Source organism: Lemur catta, chromosome 2 (genome assembly GCF_020740605.2).
Source record: "Lemur catta isolate mLemCat1 chromosome 2, mLemCat1.pri, whole genome shotgun sequence".
In the NCBI taxonomy this organism is placed as follows: Eukaryota; Metazoa; Chordata; class Mammalia; order Primates; family Lemuridae; genus Lemur; species Lemur catta.
In genome coordinates, this window is record NC_059129.1 from 63,285,449 (window position 1) to 63,298,512 (window position 13,064).

The window sequence follows — 13,064 nt, forward strand, 5'->3', positions numbered from 1 at the left end:
ATCTAGACATTGATCTTTTTGGAAATCTCCTCAGATGACCCTTATATGTGGTCAGGTTAGAGAACTCACTGGTCCATTGGTGGAGAAAACAACCATCTTTGCTAACATCAGCTTAACAAGAATGGGAAGTGGTACAATTTGTGAAACTAAAGAAAGAAGAATGCTTTGTGGGAGGAGCTCAACGGCTAAGGTAGGAGGTGCAAGTTGAGTCTAGGACAAACAGGGGATCCCTGGAAAAGGTACAGACACTGAACTCATTACTGCCTGTCTCCTAATATGATCTACCCTTTGGCATCTCTGTTTATAATACTCATCCTTCATGAATGACCCTATAAATATAAACCCCTGCTCTGACCTCTCAGCAATTTCTTTTAGAACTTCCCTGACAACTAAATCAACGAGGATGTTGTGCCATAGTTTAACTCAGCTAATCCCATTTGCTATGTTGCCTTACGGACTTATTTAACCTCTTTGAGTTTCCATTTTTTTCATTCTATGTAAGAAGAACTGCCTATTTTGCCTATTTCATACAGTTGTGGGGATGATCAAAAGACACAATGTGTCTAAAAGCATTTTTCCGATTTCAAAGCAATATATAAATCTAAGATACTCTCTTTTTTTAGCCTATGTATCCTAATAAAGATGCAACATGCTTATGAGATTTATATTCAGCAGAAGGGGCTGGCTAAGCTGTCTCCACAGAGTCTACCTGAGCCTGGAGGGCCACTCTAGGGCGGCATTATCACTGCAAGGATTTAAAGAGGAGGTAGGCTAGTCAACTGTACTGACAATGACGAATGTCACAGGACCAGGGGAGATCAAGTCAGGTAAAGATAAGCTCAAAGAATTGTACACTGTTCTACTTGGAAGTTAACTCAAAAGTCGAGTCCAACCCTGCATACGACCAGAGTAAGAACAGATCAGGTAGGGAAGATATGAAAAAGAACTTGAAAGAATACAGAAAAGGAATGTTGGCCAATGGGTCATTTCTGGGATGAAATACTAATGAAGGGGCTGGGAGCTCTCATTTGCATCTAATTCTCCAATGAAAAATTTAGAATACAATGTAAGATAAAGACCTCTGGGAACAATTCTAACCAAAGACAATTAAGCAGAGTCACACACTTCCAAGGTAACAGTAAGAATGTCCTAAAAGGAATAGCTAAACTTTTGGTTCTGGTTCTTTGTATGCCACAGAATAAATAGTTTTATCTGAACTATAAAGATGTGAGATGTCAAACTCCTCAGATAAAATAAGGACTATCCCATTCAGCTTTGCCCTGGAAGGTGTCAGGCTCTGTTATATACCTCCACATCATAATCATTTAACAAACCCGATTGGCCAAAAATCATGAGATATACAAATTACAAAGAAGGGTAAAATCCTTGGCATGAGGATAATACAAATTTAAAAGGCTTATGAATCACTTAGGAAACAGATTTTAAGAATTTCCATTAATGAAAAAATGTGCAGTCACTTAAAGCCAAAATATGCAAAAAACAGTTGGAAAACCTATGTGAAAATAAAGCAAGTGCTTATATTCATAAACATGTAGCAGCCAAGTAGTTTTCCTTTGCACTGGCCTTTATGCCAGACCTACGTGGGTAATGACATAGACTGGATGCTTTCTTTTTAAAATGTTAACCACTGTAAAATATAAACAGAACTGATGACTTAATATTGGCATGGTGTGGTGGTGCATATAAACAGGAAAGCTTCAGGAGAACTCAGATGCCAAGGTCAATGATCGTGATGCACACTAACCTTAGTAAAACCTCATTCTACCACTGTGCAAATGATCTCTGCCTAATCATACAATGACCTTGCCAACAATGTTTAACATCACAAATACCATTTATGTCTAGATTCTTTGTTAAAAGATAAAGTTAAGAATAGCTTAAAGAAAAAACCATCAACTCCCAACTAGTAACATGCAGAAGTTATCTGGGTAATGTACTTCTCAGGCAAGTAAATAAATACATATCCAATTATACTTTAAAGGCAAGTAAAAACCCCAGATAAGTAACTTGACTAAAGCCAAATATCCGTGTTAGGAATAAAGATCTCAACTTCCTGCCGTCTGTGTCATATTCAAATTCCTATGACATGCTACCCTAACGATTTCTGATTTTAGACTGAGGCCTGGGGAATAACTCACATAACAAACAGAACAGATTTGGGCAATTTCATCTGTGCCCCCACCCTCAACACAAACATATACACAAAATTGAGAGCAATTATGTGAATGTTTCTCATACATAAAAACTAACAGAGAACTAGAATCTGGCTTTTCAAACTTAAGGATCAGCAGGTCAGTACTGAATGATATTTTTTACTGTGTCCTCTCTATGACTATTTTCTAATTTAACTTTTACAGTACAGCTAAGTTTCTACAGGCTCTTCCACAAGCAAAATCAAGAAACATGAACTTAAGAAATTTGAGAGACATGCACTCTCTTAAACTAGTGCTTTTCTAAGTCTTCCACCAATAATAAAAAACGTACAGGAGTTTTGAAATTAAAGCGTGATTCAAGAATATGGATAGCACAAAAAATAAAATCATAATAACCAAACCTAAGACTACAAATAAAATGCAACAAAAACTCTACAGCTTTCACATAAACTAATATAAAAATAACTTTTATAAAAGACAAATTATAAAACTTCAGCTCTGTGTGAGCACCTGGAATAATTACACCTTAAACTCAGACCCCACATTTCACTTACCTCATTTCCATTTGTGTCCTTGGAAACAGAGGACACATTATCACAGAGAGAATGGCATCTCTTCTTTTTAAACTGAAAATGGTGTATCGCATGAGGGCAAAATCTCTCAGGGTTTTGCCTTTCTTGAACGCTGCTATAACTTTTTGATGACTCTTCAGCAAACTGACTTTTTTCAAATGATCTCTCTGTACCATAGTGAATAGAACTTAAGCTGGCTGCCTTTCGAAAAGAAAAAACATCAGTTTTTTCCTGGAATGTTATTTCTCTTGTGTTAATATCATCTAAATGTTTCTTCCTCCTTGCACAACATGGAGTGCTGTCTTTTTCTGTAATTCTTTCATCCACTTCACTAACTTTTACTTCTGTTTCACCGTCCTTAGCAGGAGAAATGTTCACATGGTAATACCAACTGCTTGCAGCACTCGGCAGAAGTCTGTGTTTAACACTGTCAGCTACAACTTCTGTCTTCTCTTGCTGAAAACCATCTTGCAGTCTGAGGTTTGGGGTAACGGATTCCTCCTGTACCAGTCCCCTGGATAAAAGAGCTGGCTGTTCTTTTGAAAGCTGAATGCCGCTCTTCTTCGTGCCTTCATTTTCATCCTTTGGCTCTACTGACTCTGTGTCACCTCCAATTTTTTTGATCGGTTTTCTTCTGAAATATTTTCTTCCGGGAGAATATTCTTCAGGGCTCAAAGGAGTTTTGGCAGGATCTAAATACTGTTCTTCTTTCTCAGCTCTTACACATCCACAGACATTCCCCATCTGATCTGCAGGAGATCACAGCTCTACAAATTCACTCATTTCAAAATCCAGGGCTTACTTAGATCTTCTCCATTAAGTTTGAAAACTCCACTCTGACCTCTAATGCCTCGCAGACTTTGTGACCATCCTCTTCAGTCTGAAGCCATTTTGCTTATGAGAAAGGCACACGCAAGAAATGCTGTGGCATCTTGCCCAGCCGGGTCCCTGTGTCTCATTAGACACTGTGGCTTATTTCTGGCCACCAATCCTCTTAGACAAACATTACTGTTCACTGTCAAATTACAACACTGATGAGCTTTCAAGGCAAACCCTTAGCTGTACTATATGAGAAGATTATGACTCTCGCTTTAACTTTCAGTTTTCTGAAATGCAGACACACTACCAAAGTTTGCACTTAACCTTTGAAACTTGGTGGTTCAATAAATCAGAGCAAACAGCAAATACCAGTCAGGTGAGACTTAGGAAAGTGCCTTTCAAACTTAGTTTCAAGGTGCCTTTCAAATTTACTTTCAGAGAGTCTCTACCCTCTACCAAATAATTTTTTTTTCTTAAGAAACACCAACTAATTTTGGTACTTGCACACAAACAGTATGATTCAATAACTAGCCAATGGAGAGATAATAAATGTTCGATCCTTAAAATAATCTAATAAAATTGTTTCTAAAATTAACCTTTTAAAATAGTTTGTAATATTTTTTTTTAATTACATAAATTTCCAAGTCATTGCCATTATCCAATTATTAGGACTTTCATATGAGCAAATAGATAAAATGTGTGATGAAACACTTAGCCAAAGGAAATATCCGTGCATTCTTACATATGAATTAAGGCAGTTAAATTTTATATGTAACTTTTATAATTGTACCCTAGTTAAATATTATGCAGTTATACTAGCGCCCTATGGAAAAATAATAAGTCAGCCTGAAACCTGATTACGGTGTGCATATTTCTAACACTGAGTCATAGATATGATAAAAAGGAAATTAGTATGGCATTAAATGGACTTACACGTAAGCAGAACATGTGACTACTAGAAAAAATTAATAACTGCCTTTCTCCAAGTAGTCTTTATACTGATCAAAAGATGACACTCATCATATTTTGCTAAGTAAGAATATTCAATTAAATAGTCAATTTAGCAATGATGTTGCAGATGTTTGTCAGCAACAGACCCTGCCTTGTAAGGTTTACCTTAATCATTCAAAAAGAAAATTAAATATTCTCCAGTGGCAAAAACTGAATACCCTAGAAAACAAGATGGTAAAAATAAAGTCTTTGATTTGTTTTTTTTAATTGACAAATAATAATTGTGCATATTCGTGTGGTACACAGTAATATTTTGATACATATGATGTACAGCGATCAGATCAGGATAATTAGCATATCCATCATCTCACATATTTATCATTCCTTTGTATTGGGAAATTTTATTTTCAATGTCTTCAATGGCAATGGAACAGTATTCAAGAGAATTTAAAAGTATAATGGCTGATATTTGTGCTGACATGTTGGAAGGGCAACCAGTGATTTGCATTCCACCCTCTTCCCTCTACCCCTGCCACGCTAAGCAGCTATCCATTTGCAGGCCATATACACTGCTCCTTCTCCCAGAAATGGCTCAACTTTAGTCTCTGCTGGCAGCTGGCATTCACCTTGCAAAGCCTATCTCTAGTATCTGTAAAAATCTCCCTTATTCTCTAATGCCTTCCCAATCCTACACAAGGCTCCCTCCCCATACATTTCTATTTTTATTTATACCACCAATGTTCATCATTCTAGCCTATAGTTAATTTTATGTAAATTCCTCCAATAAATAGAAAACATATTTATTACCTTAGTATCTCTGGATCTAGCATATGGTGGAACTAGTGATACAGGATTACTGTCATGATAATGCCTACTTTCAGAAAGCCTAACTGAAAACAGATTCAATTTATGATGCCTATAACAAATATTTTTAAATAAAATAAATGGGTCTTCTGAATTGCCTTCATTATTTATGTAAAGTATAGGGAAAAAAGCTCAGACACTGTTATAAATATCCTTATATCTTGGAGTAAGATATAGTTCTAATATTAAATTATCATAGTACTAAGAAAAGTTATTGCATTTAAATAAGAAGGAACATTTCCATTTTACCAAAACATAGATGTGTTCCATTTTAAAGAGACCTCAGTCTAATTTTAACTTTGGTGATAATTTAACAATCATAGCCTCTTGTAATTCAAGTCCAAAAATACAAAGGATTCTATAACATTATGCCACAAGATCACATTAGGAGAAAAACTTCTTTTGGTACTTTTGTGACTAGTTAGTTCTCCTTTCTCCTCCAAAGATGGCTGAACCCCAAAAGGCTCTCTTACTACATAAGTCTTTTTTGAATAAACTTTTGCCTTAATTTCTTCTAAGAAAGCCCAGTGTGGTGGATCACACCTATAATCCCAGCACTTTGGGAGGCTGAGGTGGGAAGATCGTTTGAGGCCAGGAGTTTAAAACCAGCCTGAGCAACATGGTGAGACCTCATCACTACAAAAGATAAAACAATTAGCCGGGTATGGTGGCACCTGTAGACCCAGCTACTGGAGACACTGAGGCAGGAGGATGGCCTGAACCCAGGAGTTTAAGGCTGCAGTGAGCTACTATACTCCAGCCTGGGTGGGTGGCAGAGCAAGACAGAGCAAGATCCTATCTCTTAAAAAAAAAAAAAAAAAATTCCTCAAATATAGGCAATATATTTCTAAATACATTGGTTCTAATTCCTGACTCTCTACACTTGCACTTTTCAGTCTGTTATTTTCTAGCTTGCGCATTTCAGTCTGTTTTCTTGTCTCTGCTCCCAGTACCTTGAGTCTCCAAGGTCTTCTTTCTAGGCAGAACATTAACCTGCACTCTGTCTTAAATTTCTCACAGTCTCTAGTGGAGTTTCATACTGCTCACCATTCCTTTCTACTTGAAATTCTCTTCCCTTGGTTTCTTCAATGCATTCTCCTGCTATGTCATCCATCTCTTCAAATGTTCCTTTTCTATCTTCTCAACAGAATCTCCTCCTGTACCCATCATCATAGGCCTTCCCCAAATTTCTATCCTTAGCTCTTGGCTCTTCTCCATTTGTGCTCTTCTGGATCCTCTGAAGATCCCTTCCTTCTGACAGAATCAGTGACTACCTGTGTAGTGCTGACTCCCAACTATCTGTACCTGACTGTCTCCAGCTGCTCAGCAGACAGATGTGCAGGATATCCCACCATCATATCAAACCCCTCTGGTCATGAGTTTCCCCCTTACCATCATCCTCATGTCTCCCAGGGGTCTACTGTTTTTTGATCTCCCAGGCTAAAAAATTTGGTTATCTATAACTAATACATCTCCTTCATCCTCTGTGCCCTACATCTAAGTCCTTTTCTTTCTTCCTTCAAAATGTCAACTCTTGGATTCAATTTTTTCATCCCCAACTGCGTCTTGGACTGTATCACTCCACTTTGAGATCACCGCTTCAGGTTCTTAGCTTATTTCTCTAACTCTGGACTCTGCTCATTTCTATCTATTTTACTAGATTGATAGATTCTGTTTCCTAAAACACAATTTTTCAAGCTCAGAGTGGCAAAGCAACTTACCCAATGCCATCACAGCAATAAATGAAAGAGCCAAGTCTAAAACTTAGTTCTGCCTCTCTCCAAAGCCTGGGTGCTTTCCACTGCCCCACGTGGTCCTTAGTCTGACGTTCCAAACTGAGACCCAGACTGCCCCACCAGCCCTGTGCTGATGAAGTGATTGGTTCCCTGCTCCGACAGGCCTCTGACTTTCCCACCAGGGGTTCCTGCAGTTTCAACCCTACTAAAAGCTCTGGGACCTGATCCACTTACGGCTAATTAAAGGATCCTTGAAAAAGGCACTGAGGAACTCCACAAGCTATCAGTTTTTTGGCTAGTTCTACTTAGACTTTACCCAATTCTGATGACATGGTCTGGCTCTGTGCTCCATGCACAAATCCTTGCCTTGGTTTAGTGCTCAGTATCCTTGATCCCCTAAGGATGGATTCCTCCAGTAATGGGGACCCTCAGTCCTTTGGGGTCCTGGCTTCCAGTTACTGGCTCTCCCTGAGATCAATAGCCCAGCTGAGTGGACATTCACCTATATTACCCACCCTGCAATCTGGCTAACTAACACCTTTCCTCTGCTTGCCTGGGTCTCCTCCACTTTCCTACTGCTGAAACTGTTCAGCTGCCTCTTCAGGCCCTAGAACCTACCTAGACTCTACTTCCTGTAGCTCCCTGTACTGTCAGATCTACCCTGTTCCCAAATGAGCCCCAGGTACATTATTTTCCACTGTTCCCCTACAAAACTTATATTTTAGCCAAATTTAAAACAAAGTCTTACTCTTCACAAGATTTGATTCAAATCCCAGCTCCTTTCTGAAGCTGGCAAGCTATCTCCTGCTTCAAGGACTGAGTGCAAAGTAATCAGTCAGTAAGAGGTACTGCATGCCTATTGAAGGTCAGGCTCTGCGCTGCACAGTACATTTCTTAAGCAGATCAGCAGTTAATAAACTAAAGCAAGTTCCAAAGTTAGGAGTCACCTTAAATCAAATGAGGGTGATTTTTTAAATGTATCATTTCACAAAAACTAAATCAAAATCAGTCCTCTATCAGCACAGGTTTATTAGATAATAATTCATAGTCAATAAATTTATACTTTCCTCAAATCTAGAGTGAGAAAGCACAGCTCTACACAAAACATGGATACTTTTCTTCTAATTCAGATCTCTTTATGATAATTATACTGCCATCTAGTGTCTATTGAAGGAGAAAACGGTTGACATAGTTGAGAAACTGTATAAATAAAAACCATTCCAAATAAAGTCTGAGTCATAAAATCCTTACATATCTGTAACAGGTAATACTGTCTGATGAGCAAAAGAAATGTGTCTGCATTCAATAAAAAGAAATCTCTGCCTTCCAACTCTGAGATTACAAACACTGTCCTTAAAATTCATTTGAATTCGGTAAGAACAGGAAAGGAGGAATTCACAAGCAGCATGTTACTTGAAAGAACAATTTAAATATATTGTTTCAGAAAAAAAGTCTGAAATTTTTTTTCCCCTAAGACATGAATGCATAACTTACCGTTCATATGAACCACCTGAAAACTAGCAATGAGAGACCAAAACAAGTGATAATTAAGAAATATTGGGCTTACCTGAAAGTGCAAAATTATTGTCCATATTAATCCCAAGGTCAATTTGGGATTTCCATCTGTTATGTCATCATTTCTAATGTTCACTAATTTCACCTGTTTTATATGTGAAGAAGAGATAAAACAGTTTATCAAATCAGTAGACAAGTTATCTTTACCTACATAAAAGCAATTCTAAATTAAACAAAGAAAAACCGGAATGATTTAAATATCAATAATACCCTAAATACTGTTTTACCCTTATCTTCAGTCATTTTAAATGATGAATTACAGGATAGCCACAAAGGAAAAATAGGTATTATTGTAGTTTTTTCTTCTAGAGTAAGTTTAAAGCAATCACTTGTCAAAACAAAAACTCAAGTGAGAAGTCCTAAATACTTGACATCTTATTATAAAATTAGAAATAATTTTGTCTTTTAAAAATAAGATTTATTTTACTCTCACATTAAGTAGAAAACTGTCTGAACCATAAAATAATTTTAAAGATTTTTCGCACACATCCATCACAAAGTTTAAAAAAAAACTAGCATTATTTTTCTATCAATTTACCATAAATAAATAAATAAGTCACTGGGCATTTGAAAAGCTGTTCAAATATTTTTTAAAATATAATACTCAGACTTAAAGCTGATCAACTGTCAAACTGTGTGTTCAGGTAAATAACTGTAATGATGATCTCTGACATTTATGTCCTGGACAAAAGAGTTTAATACTATGAATTTACTGAAAATTATATACCATATTTAACATTTTACTTCCTGGACAAAACACTGACAAAAACCGTTTCAGACAAGGAGGCATAATTAATGATTAATCCTGGAAACTTCCACTAGAAAGAATAATAATGAGGCAAACGCCAATAACATTTAAAATATTTAATCACTGAGAATTTGCTAGTATTTAATAACTAAAAGCATTTTCATATTTATAATAAAGTAAATGATGGGATAATAAAAGCTAGTGTTTCCCTCTCCCCTTTCCTTTCTTTCTTTTTTTATACTCCATCAAAAAGCAAAACTGTTGCCACCTTTGATTTCTCGCTGTTTTCAGTAATTTTCAACTCTTCTGCATTTCTTTCCCTTCTTTTTTCTAATTTTTCTAATTTTCTAATTTTTAATTGAAAAAATTACTAACATTTTGGTTTATGCCACCATAATACACAATGCCACCAGATCAAGATCATATCCAACATAGTGCTAATTCTTTTCTATAATTTCTCCTGAAACTTTAAGCTAACTTGGGATTATTGTCAGAAATGTTTTATTTTTCATTAAAAAATAAAACAACCATAAGTTATCCAATATTATCTAGTTATAAAAAATAAAATATTCCTTTATCACTACTAAGAACTAAAAATGCTTACACTAAGTTAACAGTATTATATAAAATATTTTTATAAAAATAAAGTGTTTTTATATACTAAGTATAAAAAATAAAGTATTGCTTCCCCACAACCAAGAACAGTTCATTAGCATTCTTAACATTCTGTTGCTACTAAAATGTCACTAAATCCTAGGCAAATGCATTCCGACTCAAACAGAAGGTAAATCAGTAGCTCTCATACAGATGGAAATATAGCCACTTATAATTCCTCTGGGCTTACACCTACTTTTAACTTCTTTTTCTTGGAAGCAAATGTTTAAAAACATTTTTAAATATTTGCCTCACTAAAATACAAGCTTAATGATTATAATTCACAGCCAAATTTAACATTGTCATTCCCTGACATGTTTCTATGTAGATATACTTAATCATATATGTTCATAGGATTACAGTCTTTGAAAAACATCATACCTGGCGTCTTTTCAAATAGTCAAGTGCAATTTGTACATTCTGTAGTCTGTGAAAACGCATCCGACCTTTCTCTCTGGGCTAAGAATAGAAAAATGCAGGTATAAAAAACACCATAGTTTCTGATAGCAATGACCATACTAATTTAAATATACTTTCTGCTCATCTTAATATATCAAAACAGTATTTACTATTTAGGTAAGGCCATAAAATTCTTTAAAAAGTTTTTAATTTCTTTGCCTTACCTGGGATTGAATTTAAATTACTAGGGATTTTTTCCAAACATATTTTTATTTAAACACATATTAATACTTTATTCCAAAGGTTCATTTATACAAAAGGAAAAAAGAAAATGTCATAGAACATACAGATTTTTTGTATGTCCTAATAGAACAATTCTGGCCTACAGTTGTTTAGCTATGGAGGCAGAAAAATAATTAAATACCATTCCCCATTCTTAATAAATGCTAACTATTAGCAAGAAGGTTTTTTATAATTCTATATGGCATGTTAATGAAAATGAGGTAAAGTCGCATGCAGTTAGTATAAAAATCACCAAGAAGGAGAAAGAGAAGGTTTACTTAGCCATGATAGAGGAAGAGAGAAACACAACTGAAACCATATAGCATATGTTCCTCTTTATTCACAAAATTGGACTCTACAATAATCAGAAAGGACTCTCTACTAGTTTTACACTACTTGGGGATGGGCATGGTTATTTTCTCAGTGTTGGGAAAAGTGACAAACTAGAATCACTTTCCTTAATGCCGTTTCCCTTAAGAAACGTCCTAAATTAGCATAAGGAAAACAAAAGGAAACAGGGCTGAGAAATGTTTAACAAAAATACAAGGAATGGAGTTGAAATTTATCATATAACATCTTCCAAAGGGAAAAAAGAAAAAAGAAAATGGACAGCTTAGCTTCTTCAATATGAATAGGCTGCTGAAGCCCAAGCGCCATAATAAAACAGACAGCACACCGCAGGAGGGAGAGTAAGTTTTCTATAACAAATAGTAACGATGTTGATAAATTCACCCACCGGATCCAACAAAAGCACAATTTTCAATGAATTCAGGGGACACTAGGCATGTAGAAGACAAAATAAGGACATCTGCCTTGCAAAGGTGGGCTGCAGTCAACTAAGAGTCACGGAGATTAAATAGCTCTGTGAGTTTTATCAGGACACTAGATTTTAAATCTTTCTCCCTTCTAAATACCATGAGACCTATTAAGTAGGTAAAAAAAAAGTCCATCAAATACTTATGGCCAATAGGTATGATTTAAAGCAGAAACTTAAATACTAAATAAAATTTCCCTAAGTCCTTCAAAAAAAAAAAGCAATAAATAGTTGTCATGTTTAAAATATCAATTCCAGAAGTGGAACAAATTCGCGTAAAAATTAGCAAACTAGTTGTAAGATTTTTCCCTATTTATATACAGCATACATAAAATCATTTAGCTAAAATGCCATCCATAAAATTTATGCAAATATGTCCAATTACCATGCAGTGCACAGTAATGTATAAATGATTCAATTGTTTTCACTCTCTGAAAATAAATTTAAAGAAAAAATATTTCCTTGGTCCAATTTTTTGGTACACACATATCTGCCTCACTCTGGGTTTTGGTCCTTTCTATACTTTTCTCAAAAGGAGCCTGAACCTGGGAGTTACTTCTCTTGTCAGGTTAGCGCTCACCACACTGGAACAGCTAGGTTAGTCGAGTTACGGGGGCGACACCTACCCCCTTATCCTCATCCTCCACATCCTCATGCTGTTCATATTCGCATGCTTCTGTTGCACTCACCAATCGTAAGGTCTTCAAAAAATCTCGCTCCCTTGGCTAATGAATATAACAGACAGAAGATAGGACAGCAAAGACACAAGACAGACCAGAAATGAAAAGAAGAGCATGAACAGAACATAATGAAGGAGAACAGGTAACCAAGAAGGGGAGGTCATGTTCACAAAAAAGGAAATGACACCTGAGGAATGGGTTAGACCATTTTTCAGAAAGTAACATTTATTTCCTTGCTATTTGTGAGTCTTTTAATATGTGGTTGGTTAAATTATGCATCCAACTTCTGCTAAGCAAAAAAAAAAAAAAAAACCACCAAAGATAAAAAAAGAAGCAAGAACAAAAATAGTATTTTAATTAATTATAGAACTGATTACTTAAGCTAAGTAATCAAAGTGTTTCAATCTCTCAAATTCATATCATTTGAAATCTGAAAATGTTTAGGAATCTAACCAGAACTTTTTCTCAGGCAGAATTCACAGCTCAAAGGAAGAATGTTGCAAAAATCTGAACAGTCTGTGTTGAAAACACACTGGTCACATGCAGAAAAGATTGCATGTTCTTCAAAATAAATGAAGAAATTTAAAACTTACCAAGGTATCTCCCGAAAGCACCTCTAAAAGAGAAATTAAATTGTGTCCATCCCTTAAGTCTTCATAGAGATCATTCACATGTTTTCGAACCTAGGTAAAGAAAAGCAAAACTTTTGGTTCTAGAACTCAGAATCATCCTTAACATTCTTAAACACAAAAAGGGCAAGTAGAAAATATTCCTCGTATGGTGTTCAGTCATGCAG

General features: G+C 35.7%; 1 protein-coding gene across 2 annotated transcripts in view; it reads right to left on the minus strand.

Moving 5' to 3' along the window:
• The window catches only part of DST (dystonin), a 441,573-nt gene that overhangs the window by 211,311 nt on the left and 217,198 nt on the right, over positions 1 to 13,064 (minus strand). The window contains exons 6-9 of one of the 2 annotated variants that reach the window (XM_045543786.1): positions 12,862 to 12,951; positions 12,278 to 12,313; positions 10,475 to 10,552; positions 8,684 to 8,776 (exon numbers count right to left, since the gene is read on the minus strand). In XM_045543786.1, the coding sequence (XP_045399742.1) occupies positions 8,684 to 8,776; positions 10,475 to 10,552; positions 12,278 to 12,313; positions 12,862 to 12,951 (297 nt within the window). The remainder of the gene's footprint in view (positions 1 to 8,683; positions 8,777 to 10,474; positions 10,553 to 12,277; positions 12,314 to 12,861; positions 12,952 to 13,064) is intronic. The other variant, XM_045543787.1, reaches the window with a different exon arrangement.